General features: G+C 35.4%; 2 protein-coding genes across 9 annotated transcripts in view; one reads left to right on the top strand and one right to left on the bottom strand.

The window, feature by feature from the left end:
- Positions 1-2,223, bottom strand: part of LOC101746728 (protein Lilipod) — a 39,561-nt gene extending 37,338 nt beyond the window's left edge. For all 3 annotated transcript variants that reach the window (XM_004931102.5, XM_062670180.1, XM_012694748.4), the window contains exon 1: positions 1,846-2,223. In XM_004931102.5, the coding sequence (XP_004931159.1) occupies positions 1,846-1,914 (69 nt within the window). In that variant the 5' untranslated portion in view covers positions 1,915-2,223. The remainder of the gene's footprint in view (positions 1-1,845) is intronic.
- Positions 2,224-3,251: 1,028 nt separating this feature from the next.
- On the top strand, positions 3,252-18,861 carry LOC101746813 (DNA polymerase zeta catalytic subunit). Of its 6 annotated transcripts, none has more exons than XM_012694753.4 (20): positions 3,254-3,456; positions 3,970-4,061; positions 4,285-4,413; positions 5,072-5,166; positions 5,305-6,083; positions 6,163-6,343; positions 6,569-6,657; positions 7,284-8,434; positions 8,545-8,658; positions 8,738-9,419; positions 9,535-9,726; positions 10,173-10,293; positions 10,402-10,646; positions 11,042-11,202; positions 12,279-12,416; positions 13,401-13,538; positions 14,152-14,342; positions 16,596-16,823; positions 17,388-17,607; positions 18,646-18,861. In XM_012694753.4, exons 1-20 carry the CDS (start codon positions 3,441-3,443, stop codon positions 18,775-18,777), a joined length of 5,094 nt encoding a protein of 1,697 aa, XP_012550207.3. In that variant the 5' UTR covers positions 3,254-3,440; the 3' UTR covers positions 18,778-18,861. The 6 variants fall into 6 exon arrangements, with proteins under 6 accessions (XP_012550211.3, XP_062526150.1, XP_012550210.3 ...); XM_012694752.4 differs by having other exon boundaries at positions 3,943-4,061; XM_062670166.1 differs by lacking the exon at positions 16,596-16,823 and having other exon boundaries at positions 3,253-3,456; positions 3,943-4,061.
- Positions 18,862-19,391: the final 530 nt, after the last annotated feature.

The raw sequence follows: 19,391 nt of genomic DNA, 5'->3' as shown, positions 1-19,391 counted from the left end.
AAAAAAAAAATGTGAACTTGTGTTTCGGGATAAATGGGTTAGTTTAATAAGTTCTTTGGGAATTTAAATGTTGTATTATACAACCATAGATTTATCTAAAAAGAGACAAGAATGAATTCAAAAATTAAGGGGGTGATATTATTCAACACACAAACAATTAAGGGGTGACCATAAAAATATTTAAAAAACAATAGTTAATCTAGCCGTGGGAAAAAGTACACATTATTTGATACAAAAATATTTACAGTCGTTTTTTAATATCCTTTTGAGTCTCTTTTATAGTTTTGTTTTATTGTTGTTTTATAATAGATGTTAGGAATTTTGGTTTGTGTTATATTAAAATAATTGAACGGATATGTGAAAAAAGTGGGAAAATTTAGGAAGTGAGAAAAATATAAAAGATAATGGAAGGTTGTATGAATAATGTAAGGTTGTATGTGTTATGTGAATTGAAATGTTGAGTTTGTTGAAGTTGTGCGAGGTTATTTGTTATGAGTTATGTGGTTTGTGAGTGGAGTTGAAGGTGATTAAGGTTAAAGAAGTTAAGAGGGAGATTAACGTTAAATAAGTCGAGAAGGAGATAAAGGAGTTTGGAGGTAAAAGAGTCGAGTAGGAGTTTTAAAGGTTAGAGTCGAGAAGGAGTTAAAGGTTATAGAGGTTGAGAAGGAGTTTTAAGGTTATTAAAGAGGTTGAGAAGGCGTTTTAAGGTTATTAAAGAGGTTGAGAAGGCGTTTTAAGGTTATTAAAGAGGTTGAGAAGGCGTTTAAGGTTATTAAAGTAAAGAGGTTGAGAAGGCGTTTAAGGTTATTAAAGTAAAGAGGTTGAGAAGGCGTTTAAGGTTATTAAAGTAAAGAGGTTGAGAAGGCGTTTAAGGTTATTAAAGTAAAGAGGTTGAGAAGGCGTTTAAGGTTATTAAAGTAAAGAGGTTGAGAAGGCGTTAAAAGTTTTAAATAAACTTGAAGAGTTTATGTAGGAAGTCGAGAAGGAGTTAGACTATTATAGTTAGGGTTTTATATAGTGAGTCAAGAGGGAAGTTAAGGTTGTATGGTTGTATGGTTGAATGAAAGTATATTTTTGATCGAATTGGAGTTGGAGAAGTAAGAAAGGATTAAAGGTAGCGACATTAAAGATAGTATTAAGTTTGAAAGGTAAAATGAATAGTTGTTGGTTGAATTGAGAGGGATTAAGTGGAAGTAACGGAATGTAAGTGGTTGTGAGGTTTTAAGGTATGTATGGAAAGTAATTCATTTATGAAGGTCAGGTTAGCGTTATTCTTTTTTGGTATTAAATTATAGACGGAGAAAAATGTGTGCAAGTGTTGAGGGGGTGTGTTGGAGTTTGTATATTAAATGTAATGGCAGGCAACACTTGACACTTGATTAGATTTCGAATATTGGAATTAATTTAAATGTTTAAAAAACAGATCATTGTATTCTCGTAAGAAAATGTCATAACTTCTCATCTAGACACGGCATGAAAAACATGTAATAGTTTTATTAAAAAATATGAAGATAATAATTGTATTATGGTGTAAAAGTGTTCAAGCAATCTGCAATATAATTATAATGAAGCAGTTGTGTTTTTAAATAGCCCCTCATCACCTACAGAACCCAATCCCTTCAAAATGTAACCATCCAACAAAAACAAGAAAAAAACAAGTGTTTTTATTATTTCTAAATAGAACCTATGCGTTTTTCTAAGTATTCAAGCTACCAATTACAAGTTGATCTAGAACCCCAAAGAATTGAATAATCAATATAAAATCAATTAAGAACCGGTAGTCTACGTAGTATACTCGAACTATGAACAAGAAAAGCCATTAGGACTAATGGATGTGTTACTTACAATTTGTTCTCTAACATTATTATGAAAAATCTGTTCCCGTAAATCTGCCTCTTCATCATCCATCTTCATTCAATGCTTTAGGTATTTTTCTTTTTTATAAAAGACGATGTTTCTTTCAGATCATCGTTGTACAAACACTTCATTTTCACAATCAAGAGAAACAATGGGTCATCGCACTACATTTTTAAATGAAACTTACTAAAACACAATTCAATAGATATATACTTGTACGAATTAAAAGGATCACAGTTTAAATCATTAACTTGGTACGCAATCAGATTGTAGACGCAACTATCACTCGGACAATTTTAAAATTGCACATAGGTACTTTGAACAATGTACACTGCAGTTGCACAGACTAGAACTAGAAACGGAAAATAATTGCTTAACAGATTATACCTGACTTTGACAATAGAATTGAATGAGCAAAAGTTTTTTTTTTATTGCATGGATGAACGAACTCACGGCCCACCTGGTTAAGTGGCTATCGGAGCCCATAGACATCTACCACGTAAATGCCGCCACCTACCTTGAGATATGAGTTCTAAGTTCTCAGTTTTCAACAGTACAACGGCTGCCCCACCCTTCAAACAGAAACGCATTACTGCTTCACGGCAGAAATAAGCAGGGCAGTGATACCGCGAACTCATAAGATGTCCTACTACAAGTAATTACACAAATTATAATTTGCGAATTTGATTTTTATTATCGATGTTAATCTTTCACTGTGTTCCTTTAAAAAAGAACAGTATTTTTTTGTCAAAAAGTGTCCAACTTAAACTAACATAAGAATGAAACTTTCAATAAGGTGGAAAAAAAATCGTGATTTTGTGCTAGAACCTGTAAATATTCTAAGTACTGTTTTGTATACAGTGATTCTGTTAATATAATCATATCAGTTACCTTAGTTTTTCTGCAAATCATCTCATTTAGCCTTGCCTTGGTCTGAGGTGATCATAACACTATAGACATAGAGCATGAAAACTTGCCCTATGAGATTAAAGATCTCTGCAACCTTTGATAATATTTTGAAATTGAATTTGATTAAGAGAATTCTACTTATAGTTTTATTACACGATAACATAGCAGGAAAATTGGAAAGTATCTTTCAAACTAGAATCGTTCTTTACAAAATCTACCATACTTAAAATACCGCCAAAACTGTCACTATGCAAATAAAAAGTACCACATACATAATATTCATAATCTGACAATACTTCATCAGAAAACTACGAAAAGAACATTTTTCTGGAATTTTTTGTACGGTGGCGCGGCGTCATCCTAATTTATTTCTTGTTTAGGAACATTGACTAATTAAGATTTGTCAAGTGCCAATGGACTTTGTATCCGGCTAATAAATAAAAAATAAAAAAAGATTTGTCAATTGAGATGTCAGCTGTCAGTATTCATCAGCTGATCAAAACACATTTCAAAAACGAGAAACAACATTTACATTATCTACAAACAGAACTTTGCAACAAATTAGTTGAGAAAAATGAAATTTTTAATTCATGAAATTAAATCAATAATCTGATCTTTTATTTAGAATATAAGATAAAAAGAAGCTTATTAACATAATTCATTAATAATTAAATATGAGTTCATTGCAGTGTGAGTAAATATTAATATCATTTTAATTTGTTGCATAGATTGATGAATGAGCTCTTAACCCACGTGGTGTAATTAGATATCAGAACTAAAATGCGTTGCTTCTTCGCAGAAGAAATAGATAGCGTAGTGGTGCGTAGCAGTGCAAGACCTGTTACACAAATTATAATTTTGTCAGTTTGGGTTTTATTACATTTTTTATTGATTACTTGAGTAGACGAGCTCACCTTGTGTTAAGTGGTGTTATTCCTTCACAGTAAAAGTCAATTGTCAAAGTACATATTATTTGATTAGAAAATTTAAGATCTACCTAAGAGATTGGAACTCCGGCACAGCCGCATAATAGTATATATGCACCGGATGTCTTATCCTTTACGACACGATGACTTCGATAATGTTATTCCTTCATTCTGGAAGTCATTCTTGAACATGTGTTCTGTATGTGTTTCTAACATTTAAAAAATTAACTATAAATCAATGATTCAGCAGTAAGTCACCATAATCCGGAGTTTTCAGTGCGCATTGTCGTATGTGATCATTATATGACGAAACCAACTGCAGGTCTGGATGTTACTTATTCAGAATTCAGAGGAACTGACATCAAACAGGTTTGTAGACAACACTTACTCATTTGTTGTCTATTAAGATTAAAATAATTAAATTGTGACCTACATGCTACAAATATTTCTGTAGTCTATTGAATTACTACCACCCTATATGGAAATATAAAATTGGGCCATTGAATACATACAAATTACAGTTTTTTTTTATCTAATCAAATTCTGTGTACTATATTGCAATTTAATTTCTAATTAAGATAAATATATACAGGTACCAGTTCTCAGAATATTTGGACCAGCAAAAGATGGGTACAAGGCCTGTTTACATATTCATGGGGTATTTCCCTATTTCTACATACCATGTCCAACTCAAAATCCAGAGCCGCAACTTTTGTATCAGGTACAAATTTGAATAAATTAGATTAGATAGATTCTATTCAAAAGAATTACAAACCACTTTAGACTCAAATGAGAATTAAATTAATATAACTATAAATTTCAACTTTTACTCACCATCAGTTGGGCAATGTGCCTAAAATTGCCATTAGAAATATTTCAATTCTTATACTCAGTACTTTTTGAGGACCTTGATTTTACATTTACTTAAATTTATTTTTACTGTTTATTCTATTAATTTAAATCCCACCTCAAAAATCTAACTGACATAAAAAAGCATAACTACTTGGAGACAACGCTTGTTGGGAAATCTACCCCTTTGTGATACAAAACACCCAACAGTCAACATACTTTAAAGCAAATTAATAAATTTTACGATTTTGATTATACAAACAGCACCTAAATAGAAATGGAAAATAAAATTGAGATGTCAAATCATGAACAATGAGGCAATACATAAGACAAAAATAAGCATATCCTATAATAGTTGATTAAGTGAATAGTAAAAAAAATTCTTTTTTTTTTTAAATTAGCTACAATACATGAAATTCCATTGATAGATTCACCATATTATAAAGTTTTATTTAAAGAACAGTAATTAAAACTAGTTATTTTTTATTTCTTAAAATTAATAAAACTCAAATATTTATGTATCTTTGCAGATAGCAGCAAGTTTGGATAAAGCTTTAAATATAGCCATGAAACAGGCAACATCTTCCAATCAACATGTTTACAAAATATCACTAGTCAAAGGCTTGTAAGTTACCTCAAAATTAGTTCATGTAACATTTACTTATACATACATAGTTATCTAATATCTACTTATCAAATATTCAATTATCTGGCGCAAACCGTAAAAGTACTTTTAATTCTATAATTCACTTGTTTATTTCAGACCTTTTTACGGATACCATGATAAAGAGCATTTATATCTGAAAGTTTTTCTGTACAGTCCTGGGTTAATAAAGCAAGCAGTTGAACTCTTCAGTTCTGGGGCTATTTTAGGCCAGACATTTCAACCTCACGAATCACATCTAAACTTCACATTACAATTCTTTATAGATTTCAATCTTTTCGGAATGAGCGACATCGATTTGCAAAGCGTACAATTCCGAAAATCTGGTCTTTCTCAAAAGAGCAATGAAGTTTTATTTGATACAAAAGAAAATACTTTAACCTCGGAAAGCAGTTGCCATTACGAAGCTGACTGTATGGCTTCTCATATTATTAACCGTCAACGAATAGGTAAAGGAGATGGTATAGAAAATCCAGGATTAGAAGAAGTTTGGAACCAAGAGTTGGAAAGGCGGAAACAGTTAAATATGTCTTTAGCCTCAAAGTCACTCTCTCAAGGTCTTACTTCTTTAAAACAAGTAGAGACAGATTCACACTACAAATTCGAAAATATATTTGCCGTAAAATTATCAAATAAAATTGATAAGCCTGTTCTTCTAGAGCACGCTTATTATCCAGCTGAGACTCTAGGAGATACGCAGCTGTTTAAAGCAGTTGATGTATCAATACATCTGCCTAGTAAAGACCTAGATTTGACCTTAAATAGAACGACAAAAATGAATTTAAATGAAAACGAGGAAGAAGATTTGGATACCACCATTGTTGATGAAAATTTAGTCCTAAACAGTTCCATGTCTTTACAATACAGTCAAGTTTTGTGTAAGTAGACTATTGAATAAAAATAATTAATGGAAAAAAACTATATCAGGATTTTAATTTTCCTATGTGTACTTTTCAGTAAACAGTGAAGATATGGAATTAATTGATATGTTGCATGATATGGACCAACAACGTGTTGAGGAAGACAGCATCATGGGGACTCCAGCAAACCAAGATCAAGAAGTTGATGTCGAATTAGATGATGCAGAATACTCTAGGATATTTAATGATGATTCTGTTTGTCATGATCAAAATGAAAGGTACATAATATTAAATTGCATCTAGTTGTAAGACGAGTCATCTATTTGTGGAACAAGGAAGTCATGTGCGCCAGTTACGAACGTTTAACTGTTGCCATTTAAAAAAAAACGGACTAGAATCTCAGAGAAGTAATTACCTACTTTCATAATATGTAATATTGAAGTTCCAGTTAAATCTACGTAAAGTTCATCATATATTTCATTTGAAATAACTAATGTTTTTAGTGAAAATAATGGCAGTCCTTTGTCTTGGCACGACTCTTTCTGGGATGGAGCTAATATTCCACAATTAGACGGCACATTCGACAACGACCGTAAGTAGGGTCATATATAATTTACATCAGGGGTACGCCAAAAGACGGACCGCGGTACAGATCTGGCCGCGTAGACACATCAGCATACACTGCAGACAAGCGCAAGAGCAACATTTTCGAAGATGAACTTAATTAAGAATAAATTTCGATCTCGACTTTCTAATGAACATCTCTAGGGCTTAATGTCAATAGCTTGTATCAATTTGACTCCAAACTGTAGACAGATTGTCCGCAACAAAAATAACACTTTTGCCATTGATTTGTTAAAAAATACCTTTATTATTTCCGTAATTACATTTGTTTTGTTAAAAAAAAATCTACCTATAAAACGTAGTTCGGACCACGATTGTCATTTCATTTCTTAAAACGGAACCCGAGCGAAACTAATTGGTGACCCTTGATTTATATAATAAGGATTTCTTGAGCTCTATTACATCTTCTTTAAAGTAAATTTGAAGATTCCTAAGAGGTAGGCAACAGTTCAGCTGTACTTATGGCATTGCTGCTGTTCATGATCATCAGTAGCTACCCTGCATCAGGTGCGCCGTATGCTTAGCCGCATCTGTCATAATAAAAAGGACAACATAGCTAGAAATTCGATTTATTATCTATAACATTTTTCGCAGATGTCACAAAAGTTCGGAAAAAAAGAAGACGAACTCTTCAATTAGGGTTATCTAGGCCAAAGAAAAAAAACGAAAGGGTAAATAATCCAACAAATACAGATTCTAATATAGACACTAGTGAAATAGACGAGATAAACGTTTCCAGAGAAACTGCTGATGGTGATGTATGTATCTCAGAACTAGTAAGGGCTAGCAAAATTTCAAAAACGTCAATAGAAAACACTGAAATTAAATCAGAAGAAACAATCATAGATGCAGTGTCTAGAATAACGGCTAAGCAAAATATTGTCAAGCTGATGAATAAATCTGAAATTTACGATTTACAAAACAAATTCGTACCAACAGCAGGTCCCTCTAATAAACCCGTTGATTGTGACAACACGGAAATGGGTAATTCATCAAATAACGAATTAGAATTATCACCTGATGGTAATGAACTAGGTATAGTTAGCTTTTATGATGCATCTAAAGTGTTTGATGATTCTTTTAATCAAACATTTTTACAAGAACAGACAAATTGTGATGACTGTTCTGATATTATTGCAAATGAATATGAAAAACAAGAAGACTATGACAAATTTAAAGATACGGAACTAAAATTAGATGTATCAGTAAACGAAAAACTAGACACTGGTATTAAAATTTTTACTCCAACCGTAAAGCCACCAACTAAAAATGAAATGGAAGCTAAATATAAAATCCGAAAAACAAAACAGGTTCAACCATTTTTTTCTGATTATAAAGATGTTGGAGATAAAGTAGAAATCGGCCAATTGGTTTTAAAATTGCACAGTAATTTGTCACGCGACCAAAAACCGTTTGAAAAAGTATTGGAAACTGAAAGCATTGAAAATTGGAGAAAACTATTATTTCTACAAAAGTATGCAACACAAGACGACTACAAACCAGACACGCTGAGAACATTGTTAGCAGGAAATTCAAGATATGTTATACAGCCTGTTGTGAGACCTCCAACGAGTGAGCAAGTAAAGAAATGGATAAATGAACAAAAAGCTCTCCAACTATTGTCACAATTTAGCTCAGAACAAGCAATTTCCAAAAACATGGACGATTTCAATAATTCTCAAGCTTTAGGTTTAAATGAAGATGAAATTAATAGTAGTATCGTAAGCATCGAAAATTGCGAAAGTGTGAGATTCTTTTTTGTTTATTGCCAATACAAATTAAGTGTAAATTTGTAACACTTATAATAATTTGCATTTTCGTACAATAATTCATTAATATTTAATTTATTTTGCAGGGAAAACCAGACAACAGTTTTCAAATAACATTAAATACTGACGGATCTTTCCTTTGCTTTGGAAATACTGATAACTGTAAAGATAATAATTCCTGCGAAGTAGCCACAGTGAACGTAAAAACATATTATAATTAAATTAAAAAATATTCCAACTCGATTAAAAACACCTTAATTAATTATAAAAATGTTGTAGGCGGACTTTCTCACTTCAATGGTTATTGAAGTCCACACTTCTGTGAGAGGTGATATGCATCCAGATCCGGCGGTAGATCCAATAAAAGCTGTGTTTTACTCTGTTATCAATGACTGCCCGAATAATCATTTCCTAAAAAAATCTTTAACGGGAATCATTGTGGTCGATTCAAGTTCCCGAAAATATTTAGATGGGTGCGTATTCAATGTTCCTGTAATCTACATTAGTAATGAAATTGAAGCCATCGATGAAGTAATTAAATTAGTAAACCTACATGATCCAGACATAATGTGCGGTTATGAAATAGAAATGAATTCTTGGGGATACGTATTGGAAAGAGCTGAGATTCTTGGGTTGGATGTTTTAAAAGATTTATCTAGAATTACCGAGAAGAACAGACAAAAACGTTGGATCAAAAATGAATCCGATTACGAAGGTAGAATTATTGGGAGAGTTATATTCAATGTGTGGCGTTTGTTTCGTCACGAACTGGCATTATCAAGCTACAGTTTCGAGAATTGTATGTACGAAGTATTGAATGAACGAGTACCGTCATACAGCTATGCGCAACTGTCGGATTGGTGGTGCGACGAATCGAAAATGTTAAGATGGATTCCCGTCGATTATTATTTGACCAAACTGTCGGGTACAGTCAGAATGCTACAGAAATTGGATATCATAAGTGAGTGCTTAGTAAATATTTACCTATCCTTCAATTAAATGATGTTGTATTATTTAATAAAGTGAATATATAAGTGTATACGTTAGTATTAATTTATGGATTTCTTTTCAAACAGATAGAACGTCGGAACTGGCCAGATTGTTTGGTCTGCAGTGGTGGGAAGTTTTGTCCAGAGGATCACAGTTCCGTGTCGAATCTCTGATGCTACGAGCGACCAGACCTCTCAATGTTATTGCTCTATCCCCAACTATAAAACAGAGATCTACCATGCGAGCCCCTGAAACTTTGCCTCTTATATTTGAACCGGGTATGTTAAAGATTGGTATTAACTATCAGAAACAGATAAAATAGTACAATATGCACAGTATTTTTTTTCTTTTTTTCCCTACCTAATTGTTGTCCCCTAAATGAGTGCAGTAGAATGGTCTCGAGCAGGGAGAGATGGCGGGACATCGTGAGACGCACCAAGTCTGCCCCTTCCAACACCACATGACGATCACGACCACTCAGTGACACGATTGAAAAGAAGAAGAATCGTTGGTAGCCTAAGGAGCTATTCCAGCTACGCTCGGACGGATAGGTGAGCGCACGGGCTCAACCTGAAAGAATTACTAACACTAGCCCTAGCAAGAGCAGTGCTCCGCTGAATCTACTACCAGATCGGAATCGCGACCCTCTTAGAAGACCCTGCCTGAAACTCACTGAGTCGGTGCAAAGTTTATCTTAAACCAAATCGATGAAATTTTGTTTCAGAATCTCGATTCTACTCGGATCCAGTGATTGTCCTAGATTTTCAGAGTCTGTATCCTTCGATGATGATTTCCTACAACTATTGCTTCTCAACGTGTATCGGTCGCGTGCAGAATATTAATGGGTATTTTATATATATATATATATATATATATATATATATATATATATACGATAATCATATTTGAAAAGCAAATAATAAATATAATATGGATGAAATTAAAATTTCCAGCGAAACGGCCTATGAGTTCGGGGCATGGCGCTTAAGGATTCCTAGATCAAAGTTAGAAGCTCTTGTTAAAAACTCCCTAATACATTGGTCGCCGGTTGGGATTGGATTTGTTAAAACGTCGGTTCGGAGAGGCGTACTGCCAGCGCTCTTGAGGAGAATACTCGCTGCTAGACAAGCAGTTAAGAAAAGTATGAAAATGCAGAAAGATGAGGCAGTAAAGAAAGCGATGCATTCCAGACAATTAGGTTAGCTATAAATAAATAATACAGTTCCAGATATTAAATTATATAGATTAGATATTATTATAAACTAGCGACCCGCCCTCACTTCGCTTCGATAACATTAAATTTTATTAATGATAGCTGAGTCTCGCGGTGTTACCCGCGGTTATTGTCGTACCGCGGGTGACGCCGCGGGGCGAAGCTAGTCTAAAAAAGTGGCCTTGGTTACTCCTTATATCATAAGCTACCTATCAGTGAAAATCTCGTCAAAATCGGTCTAGCCGTTCCAGAGATTAGCCGGAACAAACAGATAGACAGACAAAAATATAAAAAAATATTTTTAAAATTTATTTATTTATATAGATATATAACCATTTGAACTTGATGTTTATAAAATTTAAAACTAAATCGAATTACAGGTTTAAAATTAATAGCCAACGTGACATACGGATATACAGCTGCGAACTTCAGTGGACGTATGCCTTGCGTGGAAGTCGCCGATAGTGTCGTGGCTAAAGGCAGAGAAACGCTTGAAAGAGCCATAAAATTAGTTCGGGAAAATACTACATGGAATGCCAAGGTTTGTCAACTATTCGTTAATAGTTTATTTGTATCTATACTAATATTATAAAGCTGATGAGTTTGTTTGTTTGAACGCGTTAATCTCAGGAACTACTGGTCCGATTTGAAAAATTATTTCAGTGTTAGATAGCTCATTTATCGAGGAAGGCTATAGGCTATATAACATCACGCTAAGGCGAATACAAACGGAGCACCAAAAGAGGATGTTTCAAAATCGGGATTTTTTTCCCTTTTGAGAGCTCCCGCTGCGTGCGCTGCAGAAACGGTTAAAGTTTCGCTTAAATAATGTATGTCAGAATGTATGACAGAATTGTTCCCCTTTAAAAGATCTAAAAAAAAAGTCTGCGACAACATATGTCTACCTTAACATAGGTTGGCTGACTACAACATTTTTTATGCTAACCTTTGTTCTAAAATAAAGCATTATTTGTGAACTATTTTCCACGCGGACGATATCGCGGGCAAAAGCTATTTAGAGTTAAAGTTACATTATTTTGTATGATTTCACGTAAAGTAATAAGTGGCAATCAACTAAATGACGCTGTAGGTAACTAGCCTGATTGTAAATGCCTAATGTCGCTTATGGACATCGGCAATAACCCTAAAACTACGTCCTATGATAGGAATGTGACACGGTTTCGTCATTCGATTCTATTATTACCAGTTTGTTAAAACTGAGAAATTACTTTCTGAACCAATACGCTCAAATGAATAAATTGTAATTTTTTTGTTGTTTTTGTCAAATTTCGTGTATGTAATGGATTTGTTGCCCTCCAAACAGGGACTCATGATTGCTTCATGGTGAAAAAGTCCGTATGCATATTATTAAACCCGGTTATTTTGCTAATCACTTTTATTTGCATCAAGTTTGGAGAAATTATGTTATTACTAAGTAGTTTTCACACATATTTTTACAAAACAAACTGATCTGGTCTGAAAAATCTGACGAAGCATGTTGCGGATAATAACATGTACTTTTAGGTTAGGAATATTGTGTTCTTTTTTTTATAATGAATAAAGTAAACAAAACAAACTATCTGACTATTTATTGATGGGTTATATTTTCATTTTTAGGTTATATACGGTGACACTGATTCAATGTTCGTGTTGGTGCCCGGCAGGAGTCGTTTAGAAGCATTCGAAATCGGTCAGCAGATAGCCGATGCTGTGACTGCAGATAACCCTCCACCAGTTGCACTTAAATTAGAAAAGGTATATTAGAGGTTTTCTATAAGAAGAGCTGATGAAAAGAATACCCAAAAAATTAAAATAATATTTTTATTTTCAAACAATATTTTAGGCCTTATGTCCCATCACACCCACCCAATATCACATCAATCATCAATACTTTTTAATAAACAACATAGATTTATCTTCTTTTTCTTCACCTTATCCCACTATAGTAGAATTATTTTGTCTGTGCAGTTTGGGTCATAAAAAATCGAAGCGGTGAACCGAGTATTTCGCTCTCTCTTTCACTCACGAGCCTTATGGACGGGCATAGTGATGCGCATTATTGTTGTCGATAAGCGTTATCGATAGTGTATTTAGTTTTGTCATTTTGTGGGTTAGTGATAAAAATGAAAGAAAAAATCACCAATCGAACACTTACACCACATATCGCCGCAGTAATTTAACGAGAACGGCGGAAATTAACACTTTGTAACTTTTCGGGATCTATTCTTATTTCAGTGATAAAATTTAACACATTGTTGCTAACAACACGTGCAAATATTATTTTGAATAAATTCTGCCGTTTTGATACAAAACAAAGGAGTAGCCATTGTGTCACTAAAGAAATTCAGAGAACGAATGCATAAAAACACATTTCTCTTCGACATAATGTACTATAATTCGCAGGTAAGTACAAATGACTCATAACAATGCCTCACCACCCTTCGTATACCACCTTGCCGCCGTGTACCTGCCTTCGATGACTCATTTGTTTTTATCTATAATGGCGTTGCGCCCCCGCAACATGCTCACCGCCCTAGCTGGGCTATGTTTTCTGACCCAAACTGCACGAATAAAATAATTCTACTATAGGTGGGGTCGGCACAGCTAATTTTTCACTTCCATTCTCTTCTATCAGCTGTCAGCTCAACACTCACTCCTCTCTCTCTCATATCGTCATTCACACACTCCATCCATGTCTTCTTCGGTCGACACAACAAGCAACATAGATTTATAAAATAGGTATATCAACCGTGCATTCTGCAAACGAAAAAACGCTACGTTGGCTTTATGTTCGAGAGTCCCGATCAAGAGAAACCCACGTATGAAGCAAAAGGAATAGAAACAGTCCGAAGAGACGGCTGTCCCGCTGGAGTAAAGGTAACGCTACTAATTGTTATTACATTCAATTTAATCTTTCAAGAATGTCGTTGATTTTACAACACAAAAAAGTCGATCATAGCTTATTCTACAACAATGTTTTAAGCTTGACCAAGTGAAATTCAAAAGTCGTCGGGGCCTAAAGGATAAGACGTCTGGTGCATTCGTGTTGAAGCGATCCACCGGTGTTCGAATCCCGCAGGCGGGTACCAATTTTTCTAATGAAATACGTACTCAACAAATGTTCACGATTGACTTCCACGGCGAAGGAATAACATCGTGTAATAAAAATCAAACCCGCAAAATTATAATTTGCGTAATCACTGGTTGTAGGACCTCTTGTGAGTCCGCGCGGGTAGGTACCACCACCCTGCCTATTTTTGTCGTGAAGCAGTAATTCGTTTCGGTTTGAAGGGTAGGGCAGGTGTTGTAACTATACCTGAGACTTTAGAACTTATATCTCAAGGCGGGTGGCGCATTTACGTCGTAGATGTCTATGGGCTCCAGTAACCACTTAACACTAGGTGGGCTGTGAGCTCGTCCACCCACCTAAGCAATAAAAATAAATAAATAAAAACGCCAAAGTATCAAAACATAACAAAATACGTTTTAGCTTCTACGTCAATCCTTGTGTGAATTATTTACCCATGGCGATATGTCGGTGGTGAAACGTCTAGTGAAGGCCACGCTGTCCCGTCTGGCGGAGACCTCGCTCCCGGTACACGAACTCTTCTTTACGCGCGAGTACCACGGACAGGCTGGGTACAGGCCTGGGGCTTCTGCGCCGCCAAACGAAATTGCGAAGTGAGTTGAATTCTCTCGATATTTTTTACAAAACTATTATACACACTTCACTCTCTTCTTTTAATCCAAACCTAGCCATTCATTGTCTAACGGAATCCCTTTGACGACTTATCGGATCTTTATTTTTCGTATCTAGGATAGAGGTAAGGAATACCATCTTGTATAGGGGACAAATTGAAAAAGTGTCCACATGTAAACAGTAAGATATTGTTGAAAGAATAAAGGAAATAACGCTTTTCTTTCCCTACTTTTGCTGATAGCCTTGAGAGTATGTCAGCTTTACCCTAGCGTGTATGTGAGCTCTCGGGGCTCAAACCGAAGGTGTTGCTAATACTGGCCCTAACAAGAGCAGTACTTCGCCGAATCTAGCGTCGGATCGGAAACGCGACCCATTGAGAAAATCCGGCAAGAAACTCAGTGGGCTGTGTCTGTGGGTTAATTTACTCGCCGAGCCCTTCGTCGCAAGCTACGGGTTCGGCGAGGACGGTGACCGGTGCTTGAGGTACCTAAAAGCACCGTTAACGAATCGGGGGGATCCATAATGAAGTGTTTAGGGTGACGTTGACTGTTTACTATTCGGTCCACAGGATCGGGTATGTAAAATAGTGCTAGTGTAGGAAGTAGAAATAATATGAATATAGCAGTTTTAAACAGAGTACAGTACCTATACGAGATTAAAGTGAAGTGTGGTAATTTATGGCGCCGTTTTTTAAATCTTTCCACTAGCTACTATTGCGCCACCTTAATTGGTTCCCTTTTCGGCGAACACATTTTAATAGACTGAGATGGTGTTCCTTACTTCTACCCTCCATAAGTTTCCGGATCGTCGTTTGACGTGCGTGACGCAGCAGCCAATCAATAAGAAGAAAGGTGTGTGCAATGAAGTAGGAAACCTATGGAAATGAAACGTCAACCAAAATTTCGTGCCACTGTGACGTCATCTGGCCACAAAACATGGCGGCTTTAGTGCTGTACAAAAGATTTCAATGTTATCAGGTTTTATCGATAAACGTTCTTGGCTCATTTTATTTTAAATATTGTTGAGTATTATTTATTTGTAGAATTTATACTTTAATGGGAAGTAAGTAGGTATATTGTTATGTGCAAATATGATATGATTTAGATGGGTGAAATCTAAGACAAGTTCGTCCTTCGAATTTGCCAAGTAAACGATATGATGATTTTTAAAAGTTGCTACACTGATTTTATAAAGTTGTCGTTTGTCGCAAAACATAAAGATATGGCGTAGTTCAAAGCCATCAGCCCATTTCTAGCATGCTAAATGTTATCGTATTTTGAGTACGTGTTTTTCTTAGATTATTATAATCTATTTTAATTGTTTTGCTGACTCTAAAGTCCGTAACATACTACCGCAGCGCACCCCAAGGAAGGAGCGCCGCACCATTTGAATCACTTTCGCTTGAGAGCGATTCAAATTTTAAACTTATCAAGGGACCGCGTGAAAAAAAAAACACCTACAGAACATTTATTCATTAATTACAAACGTCATTCCTTGTGACTTCCTCTCTAAAATCACTTAATTATTAAATATTTAACAAATTTACAATAGTGTTTTACTCACTGCGGAATAAAACTATTTTATTTAAATAGTTCCGAAGAGATTTTGTCGGTAGCCTTTTTCCCGAAATATCTAAACAGAATGTCTAAATATGTTTTGATGACATATTTTAAAGTGGTATTTATGATTAGTGTCATGATCAATAGATTCCGACCGAAAAATGGATTTTTCGGATGAGGGCTCCATAATGAATTTAAATACATATAGATAATAGTTTTAGGACATCGACTTTCTTGAGATCCTATAAAATAAGTTTTAATTATTATTTTTGTATGTTTTAAGCATGATAAATTATGAAATTTTATATAATCAATCATATTAAATCGATATCAAAGTCAATAAATAATGTACAACCCAAAACAGACGGCCGAACTGACGTGACAATGACATTTGGCGCGCTAAGCATGGCGGATTTTCGGCCTCATTAGACGGAGACGGAGATATTTACGTATATTCATGTTTCATTTTATGTACGCACTGAAATACTGTTATATTGTTTTCCTGCGAGTTAAAGTGCTGAGTAAGAACGAGATAGATATATGTTTATGTATGTGCCTTCAAAATGGGTGCTATTTATATAAGCAATTGTACGTATAGAACAATATGTCGTGTCTCTACTATATAGGTCTATGGGTGTGTGTAGTTTTTATTTAACAGTTTATTTTTATTTTCAGACGTATAGGTATGAAAGACCGTCGTGCGATACCAAGGACAGGCTGGCGGGTATCCTGGCTAGTTACGTGCGGAGCGCCCGGCGTGCCGCTGGTGCGCTTGGCTCGTACTCCGCAGGAGCTGACCCGCGATCGCTCATTACGACCCCACGTGGCGTACTACGCGACTCGCGTACTCCTACCGCCCCTACATCGCTGTCTGTCACTTTTGGGCGTTGATGTTTTTAAATGGTAAGCTGAAAAACGAACATTCGCGGTTATCTCAGTCATAGAAGTGATTGTTTGATGGGTTCTAACCGCTATATTTAGTGGGTTCCTGATATTTCACTGCTGTTTTAAGCGCCACGATCCACTGGTGGGAGGACCTCTTGTGAGTCCGCACGGGTAGGTACCACCACCCCTGGTATTTCTGCCGTGAAGCAGTAATGCGTTTCGGTTTGAAGGGCGGGGCAGCCGTTGTAACTACACTGAGACCTTAGAACTCGTATCCCACATTTACGTTGTACATATCTATGGGCTCCAGTAACCGCTTAACACCAGGTGAGCTGTGAGGTTGTCCATCCATCTAAACAATACAAAAAAATATAAAAAAAAACGATCCTGTGAGCTACTACTTACTACTCAATAGTCTGCCTGCGATGATTAAATACTGAGGATGTAAATACATATTATAAAATTTCGGACGCCATTTTTCTTTTTGCTTCATAATTAGCTGAACCGAATCTAAAACGGCGCTGTCTATGCATTACTTTTCCATATCACAGCTCAGTGTAGAAATTGCCTAATGATTTAAAGGTGGAACGAGCTTGGTTACAATCGCACAGCCCAGCAACGAGAGCAGACGCAGTCCGGTGGTATCGCGAAGTACATGTCCCGCGAGCGGTGCGCGGTGTGCGGCGTACGCACCAACGCCCGCAGCGCCGTGTGTCCGCAGTGTGCGCACACGCAGCGCGCCTGCGTCGTGCTACAGACACGTGCGAACAACGCTGCCACTTACTTAGACTCCTGTTACTCGGTACGCGACTGTGTTATCACTACATAGTATAAAACGAAGTCGCTTTCTCTGTCCCTATATCTCTAAGTATGCTTTAATCTTTAAAATTACGCAACGGATTTTGATCCGGTTTTTTTTAATAGATAGAGCGATTGAAGAGGAAGGTTTATATGTATAACTAGCGACCCGCCCTCGCTTCGCTTCGGATACATTAAATTTTATTATTGATAACTGAGTCTCGCGATATTACCCACGGCTATTATTATTATCTAGTCTAAAAAGGTAGCCTAAGTTACTCCTTATATCATCAGCTACCTATTAGTGAAAGTCTCGTCAAAATCTGTCCAGGCGTTCCAGAGATTATCCGGAACAAACAGACAGACAGACAAAAATTGTAAAAAATGTTATTTTTGTGTATGTACCGTATATATATTCATATGCATGTAGTAAAAAGCGGTTATTTTAATATTACAAACAGACACTCTAATTTTATTTATATGTATAGATAACATCTATTAAATAGTGGAGAAATCAATAATAAATTACAGTATCCGAAGTGAAGCGAGGGCGGGTCGCTAGTATCATGTAAATTGTAACGTAAAGTGGGGGCGACCGCACGGTCACACGGTAAGCAGTGACTAAGAGCACCACAGTGTGACTGCGCTTTTCATTTTCAGTGGATGACACGATGCAACGTTCCAATTGCTTTGGAGTAACACGTGGCCTTAACATGTATTAATACAATTTATCTGACTACAGACCCACAAATAGAAGGGATGACATGAAGATCAAGCATCGTCCCATACACTATTTCTCCCTGTTTTCATATAAACGTCGTCCAATGCAACCGCAGTACATTGCTTATTCCAAAGTAGCAGTATTAAAGTAGATCTTGAATTTAAAGATTAATTTTGGCTTGCTTCTAATGCATTACATCTCAGTTTTGCATTTTACACTTGAGAATCAGCTTCCATTCAGATTAATACTCACTATAGAACGATAACAAATTCCGAATTTAATGTAATTTTATATTTAGGTAATTATTTTACAAAATTACAGATATGTAGTTCCTGTTGTGGTCACACCGACACTGAGAAATGTCAAAATGTGGAATGTCCAGTTCTTTGGCGACGTTCAAGCGCATGTGAAAGATATTCTCAAATGACGGAATTGCTAACTCATTTACCATGAAACAATATAAACCAATAATTATGATTCTCAACATGATATTATTTATACAAATATGATATTGTACATAAATATTTGATAAAGTTACGATAATTTTTATTATTTTTTTATCTATGTTTCTTGACTTTTCCGCCATATGATATTTATGTCTGTATATTGTGTGTGCAAGAGTATGTATTGAGATTCGAGCAGAAGAGTATATGCAGTGTACGGCCAGTGTTTATTTTTTATTGAAAGTGTTATCTTTGGTTTTCGGGCCGTTGACATCATTAAATGCACTTTTATGGTTTGATCTCGCATTTTTACTGTCATTATATTATTTCCGACATTTCTAATAGGTACTTGACAGTTTTAGAGATCACGCTCGTAAACCGTAAAACTAGTTTTTGCTGTAATGTAGTTACCAATTATCAGTTTATATTTGTATTAAATTATTTTTTCTTATAAATTAAATTATACCTTTTTTATTCCTCACGGGGGCTCCTCGGCCGCTCCCGTTGATTTTATTTCATTCAAGTTCATCCCACGGAAACATTCAGACAAATAATCTTTATTTCATTTCGCTCCATTTCAACAATTTTGGACTAATAACGAATTTAAGATTGGACTGTCTGTCT

Source organism: Bombyx mori, chromosome 9 (genome assembly GCF_030269925.1).
Source record: "Bombyx mori chromosome 9, ASM3026992v2".
Lineage (NCBI taxonomy): Eukaryota > Metazoa > Arthropoda > Insecta > Lepidoptera > Bombycidae > Bombyx > Bombyx mori.
The sequence above is the reverse complement of the archived record's forward strand: the minus strand, read 5'-3'. Positions and strand labels throughout refer to the sequence as shown.

Bases quoted from the DNA above. Each gene is read 5' to 3' on its own strand.
- LOC101746813 (XM_012694752.4), top strand. The intron at 9,727-10,172 runs GTATGTTAAAGA...ATTTTGTTTCAG, and splicing joins GCCTCTTATATTTGAACCGG to AATCTCGATTCTACTCGGAT. The intron at 16,824-17,387 runs GTAAGCTGAAAA...AATGATTTAAAG, and splicing joins GGCGTTGATGTTTTTAAATG to GTGGAACGAGCTTGGTTACA.